This window comes from Mastomys coucha, unplaced genomic scaffold, assembly GCF_008632895.1.
Source record: "Mastomys coucha isolate ucsf_1 unplaced genomic scaffold, UCSF_Mcou_1 pScaffold13, whole genome shotgun sequence".
NCBI classification, from domain to species: domain Eukaryota; kingdom Metazoa; phylum Chordata; class Mammalia; order Rodentia; family Muridae; genus Mastomys; species Mastomys coucha.
In genome coordinates, this window is record NW_022196895.1 from 2,806,015 (window position 1) to 2,831,276 (window position 25,262).

Below are 25,262 nucleotides of genomic sequence, written 5' to 3' on the forward strand. Positions count from 1 at the left end.
AATCAGTATTTATAAGAAAACGCTGGTTAGATAGGATATAAAACAGACCAGATACATTTAGAATAATTTCATTTGAATACTGACACTTCAATTGTAATTACTGAAAGTTCTAGAAATACCTAAAGTATGAACTCAGGAACCACTCTCAACATTCTAAACCCAGATCTGTCACTTAGTACTTGTAAAGCCTTAAGTCTGAATGTTTGATGCCTCAATGTCTCACCTATGATGAGAAAGAAGGACAAGAGAAATGGCTGTCTTGGAGTAGAAGGAAAGATGTGCATAACCCTGTGCATTTAGAACATGCCAGCATTCAAAACGTTAGCAACTGTAAGTGACAACCTGGTAGCACTGTAACAGCCAAGTAACAACAGTAAACACCAAAAATAAAGTGTCAGCAGTTCACAAAACAAAGCCCTATTTCTTATTGGCCTAGAAGCTGCCTGACATTAGACATGGACATCTGAGTCACCTCCTAGTTACAAAGGATCAAACAGACAAAGGTAGGCCCAGCCACATGACTACCTATTTTCTAAGTAAGTATCTGAAATAATAATTAAAAACACAGAAAAGCTTTCACATCCTAAGTCAAAATGTATCTTTACTTCAAGCACTTTGGACATTCAGATGCACAGCACTCGCATAACTTAAGTACATTTCCACAGAGAAACACTTACCCAGCTTGTACTACTTCCTTGAGTTTTTGTAAAAAGTAGAGATGAACCCTGCAGCACCGCCCAAGAAGACAACCAGTTCTTTCTGCAAATATACAGGTGAAAAGCAACACTCTCAGTCAAAAGAAACATAGACCTACTTAGCACTGTCACTGTTATCCACAATTTAATGGTTAGCACTTGAACTATTTTCACTAGATATATGATTCTAATGGCATCCACAGTCATTTTAGTGCCTCGATCTGACACATAACCCTCACACAAAACAAATGAGGTTAGTCAGAAATGTAAATAATCAAAATAGCTGTAACCAAAATATCCAGTTGTTTTCACACAGAACTAATCTAACACATTGTGATTAAGAACATTAATTTATTTTAGTCATACAAATAGATCACGTGTGTATGTTTCATAGACACTAAATACATTAAATACTAGATAGGTTAAAAGTATATACTAAATGACAGACTGATTGCTAAGATTTTAAAAATTACTGAATTACAAAGGCCACACATATATGTAAAAAACTCTGAATATAAACTTGTGTAAAGGATAGGCTGGTGAGGTGGCTCATTAAGTAAAGGCACCTGCTGCTAAACTCAATAATCTGAGTTCAAGCCCCTGGACCACATACTATAAAGAGAAACTCACACAATTCTCCAACATCAACATTCACTGTCAAAATCTGTAAAGCCCCTCTCCTAACCCACATTCCAGAGACAGCAAGTACTAAGTGTCCGGTGTATATGGGTCTTTTAAAAGTGGTACGTATGCGTATGTGTGTATGCTTGTGCATGTGAGGTCAGGGGACACCTCTGGAGTCCATTCTCTGTTTCTATCTTTATGCAGGTCCTAGGGTCCAACTGAGGCTGTCAGGCTTGGGTAGCAAGCATTTTCACCTGCTGAGCCATCTTGCTAGCCCTGTATCTGGGTCTTTTAAACACACTGACCACTAGAAGCTGTAGAGGTGGCTCAGTGGTTAAAAGCAACTTCTGTTCTTTCAGAGGACCTAGGTTCAATCTCCAGCAACCACATAGTATTTCACAACCATCTGTAACCCTAGCTCCAGAGGACCCAGAGTCCTCTTCTGACATCCTTGGACCCAGCATGCACATGGTGCACATATATACACACAGACAAAACACTCATACACATAAAATTAAAAATATTCAAAAAAACTGTCTACTGATTTACTGTCCTGTCTTCAGATACACAGGTAAGGTTCACAATAAACATGTGTACTACTACTAATGTTCCTACTTAACTTTAAAGGTAACTGATGGTTTAGTCTGGCCAGAATCTTCCCTTCTTCGTCATCTTAAATTATCCATTAAAGATTTTTTGCTTAAATGTTCTCCCATTGGAGTGAACCTTACATTACTTGACAATCTACTTTTGTATCTATTTCAAGCCTAGAAAATTTCTTTTTAAGTAGCAAGCACAGATTAGTATTTGTAAATAATAAAATTATATTATAGGGGAATTCAGTTGCTAGAAGGTAAAAGGAAATGCTAACTCCACATGCTATAGTGCTATAGAGACTTAGAACTGCTTTCCATCCAGTCCCACACAGTCAGTCTGTGGGAACTCTGCAAGGACTGGGGTCTGCTTATTTTGTCAGAATGTAGAATTCAATACCTGTCAATGAGACCTACTCTTCCATTTATTTCCTGTAGTATATGCACAAGTGTTTTTGCCTGTTTCTAGGACTGAGCTTCACTGTGTCACCAAGAATGACCCTGAACTTCTTTCTGATCCTATGCCTACCTGCAGTGCTGGTGATTATACCCAGGACTTGCATATGTGAATAAGCACTGGAGCAAATGAGCTACTGTCCTTAGCCCATCAATGATTATTACTAATCATCAGTGTTTCCCCAGGAACAGATTCACAATGCTATTATTTTATGCACTTATATACACATGTGTATATGTTTAAGTATAGCACGTGTTTGCATGTGAGTCTATGCAAGCATATGCATGGGCTAGAAGAGGACATGAAGTGCTCTCCCCTATCACTCTCCACATTTTCCTTTAGGGCAAGGTCTCTGTCTAAATCTAAAGCTCTTGCTTGGGGGATCCAAACTCAGGTCCTCTTGGCTGTGCAAGAGGCACTCAGACCCACTGAGCCATCTCTCTGGCTCCCTGCTTTGACATTTTAGGGTATCCATGTTTGCAATACTTCATATACATTTCTTCTTTGCTAGGTTCCTACTCCTGCTTTATTTTTTAAACTTTAACACCCCTGCGCATAGTTCTAAATCACTTTAGGCTATCTTTAAACAGTGCTCTGCTTCAATCTGAGCACCCACTGTTTTAGTAGATCTAAATTATCTATCTCCATGTTGGAAGTATGAGGATTCTAACACTGTTTATTGAAATATATTTTCTATTTCATTTTGTGTGGACCTCTTTTATGCTGTTTTGTGAAGACTTTCATTTATTTGTGAACCTATTTCTACTCTCTACTATGAAAGATGCTTTTCTCCCTTTCCAACTTTAGATGTAAAAAGAATTATTTTCCTTTCTTTAAAAAAAAATGTGTGTATGTGTGTGTATGGCACTTGCATGCAGGTGTGCAGGTGTGTGTATGTGTGTATGGTACTTGCATGCAGGTGTGCAGGTGTGTGTATGTGTGTATGGCACTTGCATGCAGGTGTGCAGGCGCCCATGAGCACATACACACAGGCAGAAGCCAGAGCAGACACTGAGTGCCTTCTTCCACCACTCCCTGCCTTACTGCCTTGAGACAGGGTGTCTTACTGAACAGGAACTCATTTTGGCTAGACTGGTTAGCTTGGTATCTGACTATTTCTTTCTCCCTAATGCTGAGGGGAATCCAGCCATGTGCAGCCCCATCTAGCTTTTTTACATGGGTGGTGGGAATTTGAACATTTGCAAAGCAAGCACTTCTAACCACTGTACCAATTTTACATTTGCAAAATTAACTAGCAAAACACTCAGTCTAATACTGCGTGTAACAGCAAACACTGTAAGCACCCTAAATGCATACTAACAGCAGGCCTAGTTACATTCTTGCAGATAAACAATGGTTAACTTGCTAGTGCTTAAGTAGTCTGTAGCAGCACAAGCTGTGCTAGCTGTGATGGAATGAACTAGAACCATCTTCAAGATAAAGATAAAGTAGACCATGTTTAATAGTGTCATTTATGGCTAGGCATGGTAGCACATGCCTTTAATCCTAGCACTTGGGAAACAGGCAGACATCTCTGTGAATTTGAGACCAGCCTGGTTTACAAATCGAGACCAAGACACCTAGGGGGTCTGTCGGGGGTGAGGGAGTGTCATCTACATATATACAAACATCTACATGCAAATCCTCTGTAGAGGAAAGTACTTATGCTCATAGGACCTGACATGGGAACACATAGCTGGTGAAGATTTTTTTCTATGAATATTATTTTTTAAATATGTTAACAAAGGAAATATTTCATGGCAAACTTACTAGAAAAAATGTGATTGAAAATTATCCTTAACTATTTTATTAGTTCAACTGGAATATAAATTTTCATTTACTTCAGTCAGATAAACATGTAAGAATATTACATACTTACCGAACCTTTTTCCCATTTTCAGTAATTTTTGTTACATTTAACAATCCATATTTCTCCTGACCCTATGGAACAAAGTAATACTTTTAATAAAAAAATTCATGCAAATGATAATGTCCAAATTATAATAAGAACTGGAATCCAAATGATGTTGCAGTACAAAATAGTAAATAGGACACCTATTATCACAGCACTATACTCATCTTGACATTGTCAGTAATTTATAATTAAGGATATTTATGTATTTTGGAGAAAGGGTTCCTGCAGCCTAGGCTGGCCTGGAACTTGCTATAAACCCAAGCCTACCCTTGAACTACCCTACCCTTCTTTCCCCACCACTCACAGGTAGTAAGGGATCATAGACATGCCCAACAACACCTGGCAAAGTATCTTTTTCTCCTTAAGTCACACAGTCATTTAGATTCTGTGTTAGCAATTAGTTTCACCTTACCAGTAACCACCAGAAAAAATGGTTTATATCTGCTTTGCAAATATGGAAGCCTAAGTTCAAATCCCCACCACCCATGTAAAAATGCCAAGTGGGGCTACACATGCCTGGATCCCCAGCATTGGGGCTCACTGGTCAGCCTGTTCAAAGAATGTGATATGATGGTAAATAGTACATTTGAAAAATACTAATCTTGTCAGAACATAATGATGACTAGGCAGACAAATTAAATGACTGATAAATTATTCAAAAGTGCCCAGTATACTACAAAGAAATAATGTATATAAAGAAATGTCAGTACATGCTTCATTAAACATCACCCTGTGGTGACCTGGGTCCTGATAACACTAGACTTATTAGCCATAACATTACAAATATAAAAATGACAAAACTTTATCATTAACCATCATGCAAGCAAAAGTTAGTTGATGTTTTCTCAAAAGTCCTGCAAATAAACATGAAATAATACTTTCTCACTACATTAGTTTCCTATACCAATGAGATTCATCAAAATGAGCTGGTGGCTATTATAATCATCAACACTACAAACAATATGTACATGAGACAGCAGCAATTGTAACTCAACTGAAACACATATACAAACACAAAAAAGTTCAAGATGTATTTATTTTTTAAAAAATATTTGCTTTATTTTGACTAATGTGTATCTATTTGTAGTATGTGCACACAAGTGTGGGTACCTGCAGAGTGGGTCAATCCCTTGGTACTGGAATCACAGGCAGTGTCAGCTGTCTGATAATGAGTGCTGGGAACCAAACTCGGGTCCTCTGCAAGAGCAGCCAATATTCCTAACCACCAAGCAATCTCTCCAGCCCCAAAATTTACTTGTTTGATTGGTTCCTCAGTAAATTCTCTCTAAGTACTTTAGCAAGAAAATACAAACCTTTTTTATATAGCCTATAAACATATTATTGACTACCTTCTCAATAATGTTTAGAAGATAATGTTTGAAACTTAGCTTGCATCTCTAGCTGAAAATCTGTTAACTCTTATTTATTGTTGGCATACTGAAAACTTGGAAATAACTTAGTCACAATTTTACTACAATCATTTTATAAAGCATAGGTGTTTGATCTCTCAGATACACAATTTGATACTTTTCATAAGAACCCTATTGTCAATGACACAATTTTAAGTGTGTACAAGATACTACATAAGAGCCTCCTGAACTTACTGTCCTGTCATCAGATACAGGTAAAAGTTTCCCAAGAATGAAAATAACAACATTAAGTTCTCTGGATGGGCCACTTAATGTGAACTGTCAGGAGTGCGACTCTGGAATGTCTTGAAGCTACAGCTGGAATAGCATAAAAGCAGCAGCAGAAGGGAGGAGATTCAGGTATCAAAACAGAAAGTGAAAACGAACAGCACGGCAGCAGAGACAGACACTGTGAGTGCAGGAATGAGAAAGCACTTAAGTCAGAGAGTTTTACCAGAGTCAACAGATAGATAAAACTGATTAAAACCAGAAATGAGAACCTTGCAGGAGGCTGCATTTGTTCAGGTACTGTTCGAAAGGAGCCAGTGCTTTCCCCAAATTCCCATAGGGAGTAAGATGGAAGCACTGGTGCTCCTAGTACTGAGCACTCTCATATGAATATAAAAGAACAAAACTTGCTATACCCAAATGTACAGAAAGGACCCCAAGCCAATCACCACACAGTATGTTAAGTGCTCTGAGAAATGGACTCCTATCTCAACCTGGGCAGGAGAACTGAATTCAACCTGGAAGGCAACCAACAGAATCAGAGCAGCTTCCTACAGGAGCTGACCTCTGACCTACGGAGTAGCCAGATGGAGACAGAAGGAGAAAGGCAGAGAGAATATCACAGGGCCCACCAATTATGAGGTAAGGTAGACAAGTGGCAAGAAGAGACGCACTGGGACAACAGCATGGCTGGCAACCAGCCACACCCCTCTACTGATATGCCAAGGAACGCCAAAGGCTGGAATTCACCAAGGAAAGTGAGAAAGGGGCTAAATTCCAGAGAGACACAGGTCATGAGGGGACAGGGATGGCATACATGTAGGGGAAGGGAGGATACTGAGCAAAGTGCCAAGTTTAAGCAACTATGTAGACAGCAGAATCTGTTTCAATGTCACATTTTAGAAAACCACTAAACATTTATGCCAAGATTTTAATTCACATACAGAGAAATAGCTCTATAGTAACTAGACAGAATGGAAGACAGAGACAACTAGGACTCTTAGAAGCAAGGCACGCCTCTAGAGGAGGGGCTTGCAAAGTAGATGTCAGGAAGAGAGGTCAAAGGGGTAACAGTCAGTGGGAGGAGGAAAGAACACGGTTTATGTGGAAACTGCTGTTCTGTGTTAGCACAGCATTGAAACAAGGCACACTGGGGAGGCAGTTCCCGTGGTGGCCATCAGAGGGCACCCTGCATCCAGGACAATTTAATGATGTCAAATGGACAGGAAGATCAATTAACCAACAGTGTTTTTAAACTGTATGAAGATTTACAAATTCTTGTTTCTACAATTACTTAGAAATTCATTTTTATTAAAACAGTCTACGAAGATATTTCTGTGAAAGTATACCACCTATATTTAAAAATATATCCCATCATTACCTCTTAGCTTACTTAGTGCTAATTAAAAATAAAAAGTATATACAATGTGATTGGAATCATAAAATATAAGGAACAAAAACAACAATCAAAAAGAAATGTACACCTATTGCCACATATATGTGGAAAAAGAAAAAGAAAAGTCAGAATGATCAGAAAGAAGTAAAGCCCGTGCCTGCACAGAATCTAAAGTCTGACTAGTAAACAAAAGTTTGACATAACGTCATCAAACAGTAACAATCAAGGTTTGTCTTTTTAAAGTGTTAAAGTTACATTCATTAACTCAACAAGTATTTGCTCAGTAGTGCTGGGTGGCTGTGCAGTAGAAATGAGTACTCCCGTCTCTGCTAACCATGTTTCCTTGCTGGAGAAGACCGTGACAAGAGCTGGATCACAGAGGGTGTCAATAGCTGCTCTTGGTTTTAGGAAATAAACAGAACTCATGTTACAAGGAGTATCACAAGGAACCTCATTTCACCTAGAGAATTGCCCTAAATTAAATTCTCTGAGGAAGCAAACTCTGAACTTAATCCTGGTGGAAATGCAGACTCCAGGCAAAGGTGTGGCAGAGTCTCGGTGGTAGAGGAAAGGCTGAGAGACTAACCAGCATGCTGTGCAGTATGGGAGAAGAAGACACATGAAGCCTGAGCTAGGGACACAGACAGGAGCCAAAGTATGTATGTATGTAGTCTTGTTTAAAAATGTTCTTCTTTAAAAAACGTTAAATGTCACCTAATAAGAGGACAGCAGTACAAGCCAACAGCAGATCAGCGTTGACAGGAAGAGCAAGAGTGTGTGAACATGATGATGAGGTCAAAGGGTCAAGACATGGGTTTCACTGTGAGAAGAAAAGCTGCTGGGAGGTTTCCAGTCAGACTTATCATCTCCAGTCTTCCCTGGCCCAGACTGACAAGCTCTTCCAAATCACAGATGTGCAAGAGCAGCCATGCTGCTAGGAAGCAAGGGCATACATACGTCTTACCTTCAGACTGCCGGCCTGAGAAAGAAAGTGAAGTGTAATTTGTAATATTCTCTGGGAAAGTTCTGTTGTTTTTTGAGACGGGGTTTCTCTGTGAAGTCCTGGCTGTCCTGGAACTCACTTTGTAGACCATGCTGGCCTTGGAACTCACAGAGATCCATCTGCCTCTGCCTCCTGAGTGCCACCAGGCCTGGCTTTTTTACCTTTTGTTTTGTTTTGTTTTTCGACACAGGGTTTCTCTGTATAGCCCTGGCTGTCCTGGAACTCACTCTGTAGACCAGGCTGGCCTCGAACTCAGAAATCCCCCTGCCTCTGCCTTCCAAGTGCTGGGATTAAAGGCATGCGCCACCACCACCCAGCAGAATTTTTTACTTTTAAAAACTAAGTATAAGTTTGTCACTTAGAAATATGGCATATATTTAAATATAGTATATATGTAAATATAAATTACTAGCATGTTTTATACAAGAGGCTTTAAAATGAATAAAATTTGATTCTTAAAACTCTTAATTTTTATAAAAGGCCAATAAAATTTAATAGAGGCAAAAGAAACACTTCAACATTATATTTAAAGAAAATTAATTTCCTGAAAGTGACTGAAAAGGCTCAGCTATTTATTCTGTGTGTCTAACATACTAACTGGATCCTGATGCTGTGATGAAGTAGGACGAGATTCATTTTCAGGTAAGCAGAGTTTTGTGGTAGTTGGAGAATCCTACAAGAAATAAGTAATGAAAAACGTTACACTATTTTAAACATGCCTGTTTCTCCCTGATCACAGCGGGAGGACATAGTAAGGCAAACAAAGGAAACTGTTTCCTTGTTAGTTTCTATCTCAGATGCTCTAGAATTAGGACTGTAGTGATCTGAAAACTACAGATGTTACTAGAAGTTTACAACCTATGGTATGTTTGTATAGCAAGTATGTTGACTAAAACAGCATTTTATCACTTTTAATTAACCCTATTTAAAATTACATATACATCAGTCACCATATAACATGTTATTAATATGATAGATATGATTCTAAATGCTATGCTAGAAACATTCACAAGAATTAAGTGGTAATTGACAAAATGGAATTTTTTTCTAAAGCAATATAGGAAAATAAATTTAATCATTTATCAGCATTAAAGGAATTTATAGTTACTGTCAATAATTAGATATAAAGATAAAAATATATGCCAAAGAAATCTAGCATTTAAAGATTAATGTTATACAGGGGGTGGGGGAAAGTATTTACATTAAGTTCACGAGAGTATAAAAACAAGCAGGGGGTTCTATAAACAGCCAATTTGGTCAAAACTAAAAGATACTACTTCTTATGAAGGGTAAAACTGAAAAGTATTTTCTTGGGGGGGGGGGCGTACTAATACCTACTTATTTAAAGTTTTCCATTCTCCTACATGTATGAACTAATTTGAGGAAAAGAGAATGAGAAGTCCTTCCAGTCTCCTTACTAATTACCAGTCCAAGCAAACAGTACTTTGAACACTCATCTCCACATCTGTTCATTCTGACATCTATACTTATAAAATTACAAGATTCTGACAACAAACCCAGGAACATTTTAAGTAACAGTGTAAAGCCCTGATCTCAATACTCATTCACTTGGGGAAAAATCTTCAGTTTGTACTCTGTAAATTTATACCCACAGAAACTCTACATCAATCAAGATTTACAGGGAAGCCTTTGGAAGGACAATCTTACAACGAAACAACCAAAGCTAACACCAACTAATGGACAAAGTATTAAAATCCTATCTAAAATCCTAGAAAAGCACACTCAGCTTACCCAGACTTGATTTTAAGCTTATTTCAGTACTTTTTCTGAGTTCAGTCATATGACTTCTACGTGTATTAAAACAGCCTAAAAAGGTAAAGACTGAATGATCCATAACTACAAAGTGAATATACATACTACAATCATAAAACCCACAAATACGAGTGATAATGAATACACAATTACAACTACAGTAAAGAAACAACTGTACATTTATGTATCTCTGTAAGAATATGTGCATACACATTTTTCACATCCATGAACAGTTTTAGTAAAAGTCATACATAAGCAGAAACAAGTAAACCCATTCTGATATAATAAAGACACACCTACAACTACCTCCTTCAAGGTAATCTTATCTGCGAACTCATGCCACTTTAACATGACTTGCTGCATAATACTGGATTTTATTCCATTAAAGTTATAGATGCCCATTATGTATAAGCTTGTCCTTGTATAGTCTCTTTTCTAAGCCTCAAAGACTGACAGCATATTTTGGTGATAAAAAGAAATGGAAATATTTACTTGATGAAGTAATTAGCTGTGAATCTATTTCAAAGGCCAACCTGAAAGACAGATTTCTACTAAAAATAAGTAAACGTCTGTTCTCAGGACAGTCACACTGCTGCTGCCTACGGGCAATTAGATGAAAAAGGACATGAAGTAATTCTCTGTAAAAGTGCCTTCAAGGATCAGATTAAAGCTGAACTCTCTCAGAAATGTGTGTACATGTGTGCATGCACCCTTGAAAATGACGGAAAACTTGAAAAAGGAACTTTAAGTATATCTCACCAAAATACTCATTTTTACTATCACTGGAAGAGGCAATTTTGCCTTGCCACATTCTGTATGGCAGTTAACAGTTTTCTATACACCTAGAAATGTAATTAATTCCTGGAATTGATTGTATTTTCCATTAATACTTCTAGGAATCTCACTTGCCTAGGCTAATCTCAATACTAACAGATTTTCAAACACATCTTCAAAAACACTGATTCCAAAATACCATTCATTTAATTTGTCTTTTAGATGTCTACATTTAGTTGTAAAATACTCTTGAAAATAAAAAATAGAAACTGGTCTACTTTCATTACTGTTCTGTAAGTTATAGAAAGTGTGCACACTACACTCTTTAAAAGTCTACCTTGTTTTATATAGAGAGACTAATTTACACTCAAGTGCACTAAAAAAAAAAAATCTCATTTTGAGCTGAATGAAATCAATTGTGAGCTACCATGTGGGTGCTGAGAATTGAACTCAAGACCTCTAGAAGTGCTCTTAACCACTGAGCTGTCTCACTAGCCCCCTATCAATTGTTTACAAGTGGATTTAAGACTGAAAGTAGCGAAACATTGGAGGGAAACTAACAACAGAGTTCATTTTAGCCAGGCATAGTGGTATATACCTATAATCCCAGCACTCTGGAGGCTAAGGCAGGAGGGTCACTGTGGTAGTCTGAATGGAAATTGCCCTTATGGACTCATGCATTTGAATGCTTGGTTCCTAGTTAGTGAAAAGTGTTTGGGAAAGATTAGGAAGTACAGCCGCACTGGAGGAGGTATGTGATCACTGGCAGGTCTTCCTACCTGCACACGCCTTGTGCTTGTGAGCTCTTAGCTACTGCTACCTGCTACTCTTATGCTCCCACTGTGACAATCATGGAGTCTCTCTTAATCCTGAGCCCTCCAAATTAAATGTTTTCTTTTACAAGGTGGGCTGTTCATCTTCAAGGACAGTGCTAGAGCAGTAGTTAACAGCTTACAACTGATCCACAAGCACAAGGTGTGTGTAGTGGGAAGACCTACCTGTAATCACACACCTCCTCCAGTGAGGCCACGCCTCCTAATCTTCCCAAACACTTTCAGTTGCTAAGTGCCAAGCCCACCTAGGCTACAGAGAGGGAGAGAGAGAGAGAAACATGGAAGACCTGTTAATTATGCTACAAAAGTGCTCAAAGACCTTTTTAAAGGTAATGTGTTTAATTATGGAATATTATCATCCCATTCCCCTTCTCCTTCTAATGGATATGACTGACGTTCTTATAAATGTACCATAAATGCCCACCATGCCCTGAAAGAAAAACATATTGTAACAGTATAGCTGAAGAAATTTAAGAAGATCCTTTCTGAAACCTGAATCAAAATCCATATCCTACTAAAAACACAGAATGTCACTTCTCAGACTGATAAAAGCAATATTATGGGAGAGAGGAGAGCAAGTAGGACTGCAGCCTTTCCTGGGACAGAGAAAATGAAACCTTTACTATATAAACCATCCTGAAGACTGGGAACAGCAAAAGTGGCTTAAAATAGTGTGTGTGTAAACATTATATACTATACACTCATACAAACACACATGCACATGCTAGCTCAAATATGTCAAACATATATATGTACATATACATATATATATATGATATCAGTAAGACACAAAAGTTGGTCTATTATACAGAATTTGAGAAAACTCAAAGCTAAAACCTAATGCATAGTTACTGATACTAAATACAAATTCATGCCATTTAGTTAAGAAAGTATTTTCACACTGCATGCAGACAAAACCATTAACTTGCATGCAAGAACTAAGTAACTATTGTGTGTTCTGCCCTAAACAGGATATCTTTATCAGCCTCCAAGGCTCAGGGGCCATCAAGGAAGAGAGTGCAGAAAGAACTAACACAGGAAAGAGTGCTATGAAGCTCTTCTGGATGTGATGTGGCTCAAAGCAGCAGAGACTGCCTGCACAGCACCGTGTCACGATGAGCACCTCAGCATTCCAGCACACACAGGAAGGAGCTGAGGTCTCATCCTTCCCTGAGGGATTATGGGCCGTTAGTGGATGGGGCTGGGGAGGTATCATGCTCCTCAGTAGTGTAGCCACTGGTAAGTTGCCCTTGCCCAAGTAAATAACCTTCCACCCAAGCTCACTCAGGAACCCCTAGATAAATGCAGTGGGCTATAAAAGAAAGCAGATGGAAGTACGGAGATTTTGTTGAGAACGGATTCAGTGGGAAGAGTATGAGGGGGCAATATAATCAAAGTACACTGTACATACATAAGAATGGAAAAATTCTACCAAAATAACATTATTTTGTACTTGCTCAAAAGAAGTTAATATTTTTGCTAAGAATTATGTTTAACAGTGAAATTTTATATAAATATTAGTAAAAAATATCTATAACTCACTGTGATCAATATAATTCCCAAAACTCTTGCCAAAACTCTTAGCACATTTTCTCTAAGCTCTTACCTTGTCATTGGAGTCCAACACAATGGTGCTATGTCTCCATTTAGTTAACACTATTGGTTCTTGCAGCCGCCTGTCCAAGCTCCTGCTTTTAATTATTTCTCTTTGCTGCTGAGATGAAGCGTTATACTAAACAAAACAAAATACACTTCATAAGTAAGATACAAATGTGAATCTACAATAGCTCCTAATGACACCTGATCACTAGGCAATGTTCAAGTGACACCATACCAAGAGTTGTCTCATCTCAGTTTTTTAACTGAGCAGCCTTGTGACATGACTGAGACCTTGGTTTTAGAGTTGGACATACCTGGTTAGTGTTGTCTTTTGTAAAATATTTACTCCCCTGAAATTGTTCTTCAGTTGCAAAATAGACAGAGCAGAGCTGTGACCTCACTTAGAGTTGTTCTAAGAGTAAATGAAGTAGAAATATCCCAGTTCTTCATAAATACTACCACAATTATCATAAGGCTTAAGTAGGGTTTACACATACAGTTTTTATATTTAATGGTTTAAAGGTTTGCCTTTGTTCTACTGCTGTTTTTCTAAAGTATACAAGTTCTGAACACTATTTCTGAATATACCGACTGTGCAGAAAACAGAATAATCACTGTCAAAAGAAAACTGCATATGAAATTAATATGTTATCTGTGCAGTATTAAACCACAGAGGAGTTTGGAATGTTAAGTAGATCATACAGAAAGATGGAGAACTAGAAAGCTTTGAGAGTTGTAGGGAACTTAAATGCTTTAAGATGTAAAAATAAACTTTTAAACAGATGTGTTTTGTTTTGTTTTTCCTCTGAAAGGGAAGGATTCGTGTATCAACACTCCTCAGCTCTAAAAGCAGTCCAGCAAACCTTAGCTTTATAACTTTGGTTATAATTTCACTAATTACATATTGAGTATGCATGCACATTGTTATTTTTTAACTCTCCAAAGTGAATGCATACAAACCAATTCAGTGTTTTCTTTTCTTAAGAAAAGACTTATTTTATTTATTTTATGTGTATGAGTACACTGTAGCTGTACAGATGGCCATGAGCTATCATATGTGTGGCTGCTGGGAATTGAACTCTGGCCTCTGCGGGCCCACTTTGCTCCTGCCCCTGCTCACTCTGGCGTAATTCACTGTAGCTGTCTTCAGACACACCAGAAGAGGGCATCAGATCTTATTACAGGTGGTTGTGAGCCACCATGTGGTTGCTGGAATCCGAACTCAGGACCTTTGGAAGAGCAGTCAGTGATCTTAGCCGCTGAGCCATCTCGCCAGCCCCAATTCAGTGTCTTCTAACAACAATCTTCAGATTATTATTTCTAAACTAAACAATGATAATGCTTAGAGACCACCAAAATCCTGTGCCAGACATTTAATTGTAAAGAGACCTGTTACACAGGGCTTCTCTGAAATCTGACCATCTGTAGCAAACACTTAGGACTGTCTAAGTTCATATATGAAACTTTATGGAACCTTGCCTAGCTTTTGAGCTTGTAATTACTATGATTTAGAAAGCCTTGTTAGGCAGTAAGAAAAATAATGTAAAATTAATTCAGGTAATAATCATAATTTTAAATGTACTCATAATTTACTAGGCACAGAATATTCATAGGGGCAAAACAAGCACAACAAAATGTGAAACACCAATAGCAAAGTACACAGAGAAAAAAGACAAGAGAAACACAACTTAAACATCCTTAGTTTAAAAAGATGACCAAATATTAACATGTTTCTAATTCCTATAAAAAAATTTTAAAAATCTGAACTAAAATCTTAGTGTGCATTATTTTGAGCACATATATGAAAATAAGCTATAATAAGAACCTAGCACTAAGTTTTACTGTTTTAATATAAGATATCTGCTTCAGGTATTTTTTTCTAAAGTAACATAGTATTAGGTACACACTGATGCCTTCCGAATACAACTTCCAGATCCATCTCTCCTTCCCTCTCATGCTATATTATATGATGAACGGCAAGTGCATAACCCACATGCATCTCATATTTTGATAAAAGCTTAGTATCAATATATTGTTTAACTAACTATACTGTGCCCTATGCTTATCCATACCTGATTGTGTCAAATGTGTGTGTGTGTGTGTGCTCACACATATCTGATTCGCTTAAACACAACCTTCACTGATGATGATCTTGAATAAGATCACTATCCTTTCTCCTAGAAACACATAAAGCTCATTCCATGTGAGCCCCTCCAATAACTAGACAGGCTGGCACTACTGGCATTAAATAGAACTCTTATTTCTCAGGGTAATAAGAGACCAGGTTCAAGCTATCAAAAGATTTCCTGATTGAGGATAAGTTGGATGAGAAAGTGGTACATATACATCTCTGACAATGTTAGGGAACCACAGAGCTGCAAATGAACTCAGGGGAAAAAAACAGTCCTCTGCTTTTTAAAATAAAACAAAGCTAAGAATAAATCTGTGAAGTAAGTTGAAAGCTACCCTGGTCTACATAGGGAACTACAAAATGAGACTTTGTCTCTAAAACAACAAACAATGACAACAATAAAAAATAAATAAATAAAAGAACAATGAGTCTCATGCAACTGTCTTCAGACAACATGCACATAAGGTCAACATTAAGTTTCTTACCTTTGGCAATTCCCATTCTGACCGAGATCCGTCCGCACTATAGTAATACTGTCTACCTTGATCATCAACATGCTTGAGCCACTACAAAAACACAACAGGTTTGTATTTAATTTAAATAAAGGCTAGTTTAAATGGCTATGGTAAGGTTATTAGATATTATTCTTGGAAATTTCATCCTACTAGCAACAAAGAAATAAGTGAACAAATGAACTCAAGAAGCTTAGCATGGTAGGAAAGTGCACTTGTGCTTGGGAAGTGCACTACTCAATGTTAGTGTGCACGCCCCTCTCTCCTCAGATGTCAGATAATAATTCAAAAATTATTTAACAATATAGTAAGAAACATATGACAGAGGTACATGGAGACACATATCTGCAGATACAGCAGAGTGTCTAAAACATCCTGAGAACACGTTTAAAACATTAAAAACATATTTTTCAAGTTTTGGGTACAAAAATCTCACAATTTAAGCCTAATTTTACACAAATCCTCATTATTTCCCTCAGCCAATTCATTTTAAGTAACAAGAGAACTGCACACAATATAGAACAGAGAACAAATAAATAATAATCTTTATTTGTATAGAAGTAAAAACCAGTAGTTTTATACATGCTGGGGCAAAATAACTGAAGCAGGAAAAAGGGCTATTTGTCTAACCCCTACTTTTAACTAGCAAACCAGTCATCTACCATTTAAAATGACTTTTCAGGTAGTGCTTAAAATTTTAATATTTAGTAATCACAAATTATTAGATTCATGGTCTTTGTTTTACACAAACTCAGTAGCCGTAATGGAAAAAGAAATATAAATGGTATTGAGAGTGTGTAATAACAGCAGGTTGGAAAATTCATTGGAAAAAAACTCCAACTTTTCCCAAGAGAAATACCAACAAATATTTTTATTGAAGAACCTTAAGCAAATGACAACAGGCCTGCCCTAAAGGTTCATCAGAATGGGTTACCAGTACCATGAGACCACCATTGCTGTAGCCCATTTAAACTGTGAAGCAAGAATCAGGGTATAGCTTGGTAGTAGAGTGCTTACATATCATATGTGAACCCAGTGTTCTATCCCCAGTCACACCAATAAAACCATGAATCAGTAGTACTCCTATGTACTCCATTGTAAAATTGCTATGAGGGATACATCTCATGAGATTTCTTGGAGAAAGAGCCTTGCTGATCAGTCGAGACTAACATCCCACCTCTGCCTCCCAAGTGCTGGATTATACATATATTCCTCCATACCAGCTATTTTATGAGTTTATTTTATTACTATTAAATCTCAGTACACAATTATCTCATGAGGATTCTGTCAGGTATACTAGATGAGGAAAATAAGAAAAAGAGAAGTACCTTTTCCTTAGTATAGTCACTGGTATATAAGGTATGCCCACGTTCATCCAGCTCTTCTGACCAACCCCTGGGAGGAGAACCACACTGACTATCTGACTGGCTGAAACAACTGCTGTGGTAGATTTCTTCTGATGAAAGAGGCTATAAACAGTCAGAAACACAATGATTTTCTTCTTTGAATATAAATATGCAGTGAGAATCTAGAAAGACTGAATTTACTTGGCTATACAAACTAGGATAACTTGAATATATTAATAATATTCAAATATTTACTTTTCAAAATATATTCAGTACATTGTAAGTTGTGAGGTACAATTAACATTAGTTATTTTATCATTATTAATACAATCCTAGACAAAGAAATATTCATTTCCTGGAGGAAATAAAAATAATTACAGTTTAGATACAGAACAGCCTCAAGGACTTCTGTGTAAAAGGCTTGGTTCTCAGCTTTTGGTGCTACTGAGAGGGGCTAACCATGTGGATGTGACCAATCCACACCTGAGTTAAGGATGAGGAAAAGAGGATTGGCTTGAGCAAATGGTTAACAGGAAGTATGTATTTTAAGGGTGTAACCTGTCCCTGGCTCCTTGCTGTCTTTGTCTCCTATCCCTCACCTCCCTCTCCTAGCAGCTGTCTTGAGGTGAGCAGCTTTCTTGCACTATGTCCTCCTACTCTGATGTTCTCCCCCACAAACAGCCAGAGACAACAGACCCAACTGTCCACAGACTGAAAATATGAGCATAAATGAGCCTTTTCTCCTTTAATTTAGTTTTCTACAGTGGATGTCATAATATAAAGGAAATTAACAAAGGCATCTTTACCATTCACATCCTAGTGAGCTTACGTATATAAATCATCTGAGCAACTAGCAAAAAGACAGTGTACTCTTTATAGGATAAAACAAACGGTAGCTGAGCTTTCAGCATCAACAATGAAAGCCGAAAAGCATGAGAATAAGTTAGCAAACCAAATTAAACAAAAAGAACCAAGTCAAAACCCAACTTGGAACTACATTAAGTCCTTAAGTAACTGAACACTGTGTGTGCTGAGCATGTATGGGTGCATGTGTGTACATACACCACATTTCCAGACCCAAAGGGGGGAAAAAAGAGTCTATCACTAAGAAAAGCTCACAAGGGAATTTAAAAGCATGTACTGAAAACAGAAGAAATTTGAGGGAGAGAAGGTAAAATTAAGATTAATGTTGAGTTGTAATACACAATAGAGAACCTAAAAACAGAAACAACATATTCAACAATAAAAGCATGTAACCAATGGCTTTAAGGGCCAGAGGAGACTGGTAAAGGTTAAACTGTGATAAAGCAGACATGGTGGAAGTCCGGGGCAGCACTGGGTTAGCAGGATTGCTACACTCAAACCAGATAACCCTTTGGTATGAACAGCGATCAGATGCTGTGTTAAACAGCCCCACTGGCCCTAACACCGTTAGTACTCCCTCACTGTGATACTTAGTCTACTACAAACACTGCCAAGAAGCTGGAAAGCACATCTGTCCTGCAAAGCACTGTCACCAGGTAAGAACCATTGTCCTAAGGAAATCATTAGAAAGGCTTCTTAAACGGCCTCTCAGCCTGTGGGTCCCGGACCTTCTAAGGGTCAAAAAACCCTTTCCTGGGGTCACATATCAGATACTACATTACGATTCATAACAGTAGCAACATTACAGTTATGAAGCAGCAACAATAATAATTTTATGGTGCGGGTCACCACAGCACGAAGAACTTCATTAAGGAGCTGCAGTGCTAGGTGGGTTGAGAACCACTGCTCTAAGGTAAGACAGAGAGAGGCATGGCCACTTCCTTTCAAATTTTACAAAAATAACTATAGTGAATTATGTCTAAAAAGATACACACCCACAAGAACTGGAAGAGCAGAGTGAGCAGATAACAAACATCTCAATTAGCCATGCAGAAGAGAGCTTAGTCTAAACTGGCAGGTAGGAAATGGGGTATTGGATACCAAGATGCTTACTCAGCAGGATCTGGAGCTGGCTCAGAAACAAGAGCATTAGAACTGGGAGACCATGTTCAGAGTACAAAAGATGAGAGGACTAATGGTACCAGAATCCTTTTCTTCATGCCCATCCTCTAGGCATGTTCCCAAGCACAACTATGGGTGCTAATCCCCTCAAGAGGGCAATCAGTAAGAACCTCAGTTGCAAAGCAAAACACAGTTAAGAAGGATTCAAAGTCTGAGGCACCCGAGGCCCTCATGTTGTAGGGAGGGGAGCGGAAAACCTCAGCCTGTGTGGAGAAACTCACGGGGTCTAACAGGGAAGACAAGCAACTAGCAGATGCCCAATTCAAGTGAAGTTCAAAACAACTTATAACTGTGAGAGAAAATTATTTCCCTAGAATTTTACACTCAAGCATTTGATTAATTAAATACAAAGACGTTTTCAGATTCACAAAGTCTCTCAGTTTTACCTCCCATGTGCATTCTTTCTCCAGAATTGATAAAAGATGTGTCCAGAGACTTTGGAAATTCTATCCTTACACAAGATGTGCAGAAAGCATAAACTGAGATCCTGATAGACAAATCACTTTCATTTACAGAATTAAAAACTAAGAAATACATATAAAGTTCCTGGGTATATCTCATTTTTTCTGCTGTTCTTTAATTGAACCTTTCTTTAGTAATTATAAAGATTTTACTATTGATACACAAGATGTTTTTTCCCCCAAATCTTTCTAGAGCTTTCCTAGCCTTATTTTTGAGCAGTTTTGCTTTGGTAATTTTGTTCTCAACTGTGGACATTATAAGTCACCATGAAAGAGAGCTATGAATAAACCAACTGAAAAATAGGACAAGAGGAATATTAGCTACAAAGCTCTGAGATTCTGCTAAATGCAGGGCTGGTGACCTAGCTCCTTCCTGGAGCTCTGTACTTATTTGTGTAGCTGGCTGCCTCCTGTTAGAGTGGTGGCTCTCAAGGAGCGTCACTGAATCCCACCAATCCAACCCGCCTTTTACCTACATAGCTAAACTAAAAAGAACCAACAAAACAAACCAACAACAAAACAGTGCTTCTTTAAATAGTCAGGTCGCTATAACAGCCTGCAGGAGGTATTGAAGAGAGGAAAGCAGCAGTAAGAACAGTGTATAACACAGTTCTGAGGGAATTAGCCTCACACTTGACTAATCCAACTACAGCAAAGGAATAAGCATTACTTCCCATGAGCAGAATTAAAGGGTTGCCTTGTATCCTTACTGGCAGGAAAACATGAAGAGTTTGATAGCCACAGAAAACTGACTGTTTTGATCAGTTAAGTAACTTTGTTTCTATGTATCTGGCTAGATTCTAGCCATGGAACTAACTCCTTTCCTTTTTATTGATTTATGTAATATGCATCCTTTTGGGGGTGAGGGAGCCACTGTGATTGGACAGCCTCACGCTTGCTATGCAACCAGGACCGGCCCTGAAGAGGCTGTGAGTTTTCAGCCTCATATCCCAAGTGCTGTGAGTTCATATCTGTTGTGTTGGCTCCTTCTGATGCAGTAAAGAGAAGGTCCTACAGTGGACAAAAGCCAGTAAATGTTCTTTAAAGGCAGCATCTGTACACTAGTGAAGAAAGCTTGGGGAAATCTTGGAGATTCAAATGCTTTACCATACTGACACCAAGAAACCAAGCTTTTTGCTTCATTTCTGAATAGTGAAGAAAAACTGGGAGCCTTACTAGTGGCTCTGATGTACTCTTACCTCTTGCTCTCCTGGGCTCTGAAAATCTCGGCTTGTGCCCACATCTCGAGCCCATCGAGGTGGTTTCCAGGTTCGCTCCTGGGTTGTGCGGTTATAGTAGTAACAACGGCCTGAACTGTCTTTGTGAGTCTCCCATTCCCCACTAACTTGAACTGCTGGGCTCCCAGGAAGAGGAGGAAGAGCAGACTGTGATATTTTCAGTTCCTGTAGGTTAGCATAGACTGGCGAATCTGGCCTTCCTTGATTAGGTGGTGTGGTTGCCTGTGAAAGAAAATTTAAATTTCATGTTTAAATGGCATTACATTTACAAATTGAAATGACATTAAAGAGATTTATAAATAACCATACTAATGTATTTTAAAACTTGGGGAAATATCAAGAACTAAGAGTGTATCTCTGTGGTACTCCCCTTGCCCAGAATGCTCAAGATCTGACTGTTAGCACTAAAATAAATGAGCAAATAAGTATTTTAAAACAATAATAAAACTAATGAAGAAATTAATATTCACAACAAGATTGAAAATAAGAACCTTCAAATAGAATCCAAAATGAGCTTGCCCCAAAGCAATATTCAATTAACTGACAGATGTAGATTCTAGTCAAGATCTGACACCAGAAGGTTGTACAACACTGGATAAGACCACTTCAACTATCCAAATGTGAAATATTTGAATATTTGAAAGGACTGGACTAAGCCACTAAGGTTTCCTTTGGCTCTAAAATTCTAAGATTTTAGTCAACTTTTAAAAAGGTTTCTTTATGCATATGTATGTGTCTATGTGAATGTATGCTACACGAGGCTAGAAGGAAGTGTCGGATTCCCTGGAGCTGGTTGTGAGCCGTCCAGTGTAGGTGGGAAACAGACAACTCCTTTGGAAAACCATGTTTTTAAATACTGAGCCACCTCTCCAGAAAATTTAAATAATATATTTCTATACCCCTACTCTCCACCAGATACATGATAATCTATCTAATCACTCTCAATTCAACAAACAATTTAAAAATGTAACTGGAAAAAGAAACACTTATTCATAGTAGGGAGACAAACAGTTAACTAAAATAAAAACAAATCTTCAAATCCAATGAGAATACTTAGAAAAATGTCTTTTCGAGGACTGGCTCAGTGGTATACTGTGTGCTTAGAATCCCAGACCACACTCGAAAAACCAAAAAAAAAAAAAAAAAAAAAAAAAAAAGAATCCCAGACCACATACTTATTCTTCTGCACCACAGACACTTAAACAGACATAAGCCCTGTTCCTAATTTCAAACTTTATTATATATAATTCTCTACAAATTAGTACACAATCTCAGCATGTGGTATGGTTAGCATACTAGTATTCGCCAAACAACAACAAAGAATGCAAACACAATGGCCAAATAAACACAAAACTAAGGAATTAAAACTGGTTAGAGTGACAGCAATCATTTCCAGTTTGGGGAAAGGATGGTCAGCTATTCCCCTATCTAAGAATGAAACATCTCCAAATGAATTGAGAATCATGTACAAACACAAATAAAAATCCTGTCTTCTAGGATTCCATAATATAGTAAAGAAAAGTGAAACTAACTGATCATTTGAATGAATAGTAGCCAATGCTGTGATTACATGGGAGACAAATACTCACTGGAGCAAAAAGCAGCATCCTGAGCAAGAGTGAGGAGACCTCTGGGATGAAAAAGATAAACAGAAGAGAGCTAGCTGGGAGGTAGAAACACATGTGAAGAAAACAGCATAGCAGGAAGCCAGGCATGGTGACACCTACCTTGATCCCAGCACTCAGGAGAAGAGGCATGGGCATCTATCTGTGAGTTCTACATAATGAGTTCCAGGACAGCCAGAGCTGCAGAGTGAGGCCCTGCCTCAAAAGGTGGGAAAGAAGAGAAAGGAAGCAGCATGGCACCAGTCACAGGCTCATGTGACCTCAAAGATGTGACGTGGAAAGAGGAACACCTTAGGTTTTAAACTCTTAGAAATACCTAACTAGGAAAAGAACAAGGATGACCTATGTTCCATGTTTAAAAGCACTGATGTTGCTAGTGCTTGCCTAACATGCACAAGTCCATGAGTTCAACTCTCAGCATGGTCCCCTTGGAGAGAAAGAAAACTATCACAGATTTTGAACTACTATAACATTAAGAAGAATACAACTATGGGATGTACTTCATGAGTGGAGTGCCTGCCTAGCATATACAAAGCCCTAGATTTGATTTGAGCACAGCAAAATCAAGCATGGTGGTATATATCTGGGGATAAAGGCAGGAAGATCAAGGGGTCAAGCTTACCCTCAGCTACACAGCAAATTCAAATTCAGCCTGGTTCACTTTATCAAAGGGAAGTGCATCCCTCTCCACCCCTCTCTGGAGATCAGTTGGCAGAGGAATGCCAATAGCACAGATGAGGAGAACTGCAATAAAAATGGTGGGAACACACAGTGGGGCGAGCTAGAGTCCAGATAGAACCAGGTTAAATAATCACACAGATGTTACATTTATGTGAAATAGTTTGTTTCACAATTTTAAACTATAGATTAGTATCACAACAGAGAACTGCACAGCAAGAGGAGGGAAAGGAGACGCTCTTTGGATTCTATTGCTTGGTACCCTATAATGTCCAACTAGAAATGCTCAAACTAGATACATTAACTGAGAGCTAAGCAAAACCAGGGCAAACATTATAAAGGTAAAGATAATGGGTCAGTGAGTTAAGAGAGCATACATGAGAACCTCAGAAAAGTGAAAAGACAGGAAAAGTGAGCACAGAATACTGGAGAGGTAGCACATAGTCTTAAGGACAGTGACCTCTGTCACCGCCCATGTAGTGTAGACAAGAGCAGGAAAGAGGATCCAGTTAGGAAGTAGAGTAAGTGTCTTCTACAGCAAATGCTGTGCTAGAGAGCCAAGGCGGGGTGGGGCTCAACAGTGCCAACTCCACACAACTTAACATGAAGGCTGGAGTCGCCTGACTCAGCACTCAGTATTTGGCCTGCCACTATCAGAGTGAGTGGACCTAAGCATGAGTACCGAAGTTCGGATCCCCAGTCCCATAGCATATCTATAACCTCTTCACTGTGGATTAGAGACAAGTGGATCTGGGGCTCACTGGCAGAAAGCCTAGCCGAATCAGCAAGCTTCCAGACTCACTGAGAACCTGTCTCAAAATAAGGCAAAGGAGTGATTGAAAAATATATCCCGATGCCAACCTCTGGCCTTCACACAGACCCACACAGGCAAGTGCAATGTATATAAAACACAGAGAGATGCATACATACCTCACAGTTTCTAGATGAAATATTAGTCCTGTTTAATCCACTCCATACTCACTTAAATCCACTCCATACCCACTTAAATCTTCATTTTTTGCTTTTAAAACAAGATGACTTATTCATTTATTGTAGAGGTATCTATGTGAGCATATGTGCAAACCATGGGTGGAAGTGGGTGCGTGCATCTGTACTTGTGTTTAGGACACAAAAGGCATTGAATGTTCTCCTCTTTTCACTCCCTATTCCTTTGAGACACAGTCTTTTCCTGAACTTGGGGCTCACTTTCATGTGGCTAGACTGAAGCTCTCATGTTTCTATCTGCCTACCTTAGAAGAGGGTACAGGGTACATCCAGCTTGTGTGGACGTTAGGATCAGACTTGAGTTCCAGCAAGCACTCTAACTGTGGGGGCTCACTCCAGCCCCCAGCTTGAGTGTTTGAACTGGTATTTCACCAAACATCCTACAGCTGTCTTAAACTGAACTATGTAGCTCAATCTAGTTTTCAACTCATAGCAATCCTCCTGCCTTAGTTTCTCAGAGTACTGAGATAACAGGCGTGTGCCACCACACTAGGTTTAACTCTTCAGTTTTCAGAGAGGGAAGGAAGAAGGGAGAAAGGAAGGGGGTAGGGGAGAGAAAGAGAGAATGAGAATTAAAAGAAAAAGGATCCAAAATTTGTGTAATTCTGAATCTCAAACATAAAATATATATATTTATATACATGTGTGCATATATATACATATACATATGTGTGTGTGTGTATATATACATATATATATACGTTATTAACTTCCTAAATCAATTGAAAGATTTAAAGGCATCACCATCCTTTAAATTAAATTATCCATCAAACTATTTTTGACAACTCCTGAAAATATAAATTCTTGGTAAAAATAAATACTTGGTTTAAAATAATTATGCACACAAGTATCAGTTACAAGGGTTAATAATGTCCTTTTTTGTCTAGAGCACACACACACACACACACACACACACACACA

General features: G+C 38.3%; 1 protein-coding gene across 5 annotated transcripts in view; it reads right to left on the minus strand.

The window, feature by feature from the left end:
- Positions 1-25,262, minus strand: part of Arhgap12 (Rho GTPase activating protein 12) — a 97,383-nt gene that overhangs the window by 20,760 nt on the left and 51,361 nt on the right. For 2 of the 5 annotated variants that reach the window (XM_031364918.1, XM_031364919.1), the window contains 7 exons: positions 20,995-21,255; positions 17,271-17,411; positions 15,916-15,996; positions 13,307-13,432; positions 8,919-8,993; positions 4,249-4,310; positions 678-759 (listed from right to left, as the gene is read on the minus strand). In XM_031364918.1, the coding sequence (XP_031220778.1) occupies positions 678-759; positions 4,249-4,310; positions 8,919-8,993; positions 13,307-13,432; positions 15,916-15,996; positions 17,271-17,411; positions 20,995-21,255 (828 nt within the window). The remainder of the gene's footprint in view (positions 1-677; positions 760-4,248; positions 4,311-8,918; positions 8,994-13,306; positions 13,433-15,915; positions 15,997-17,270; positions 17,412-20,994; positions 21,256-25,262) is intronic. The other 3 variants (XM_031364920.1, XM_031364921.1, XM_031364922.1) reach the window with 3 other exon arrangements.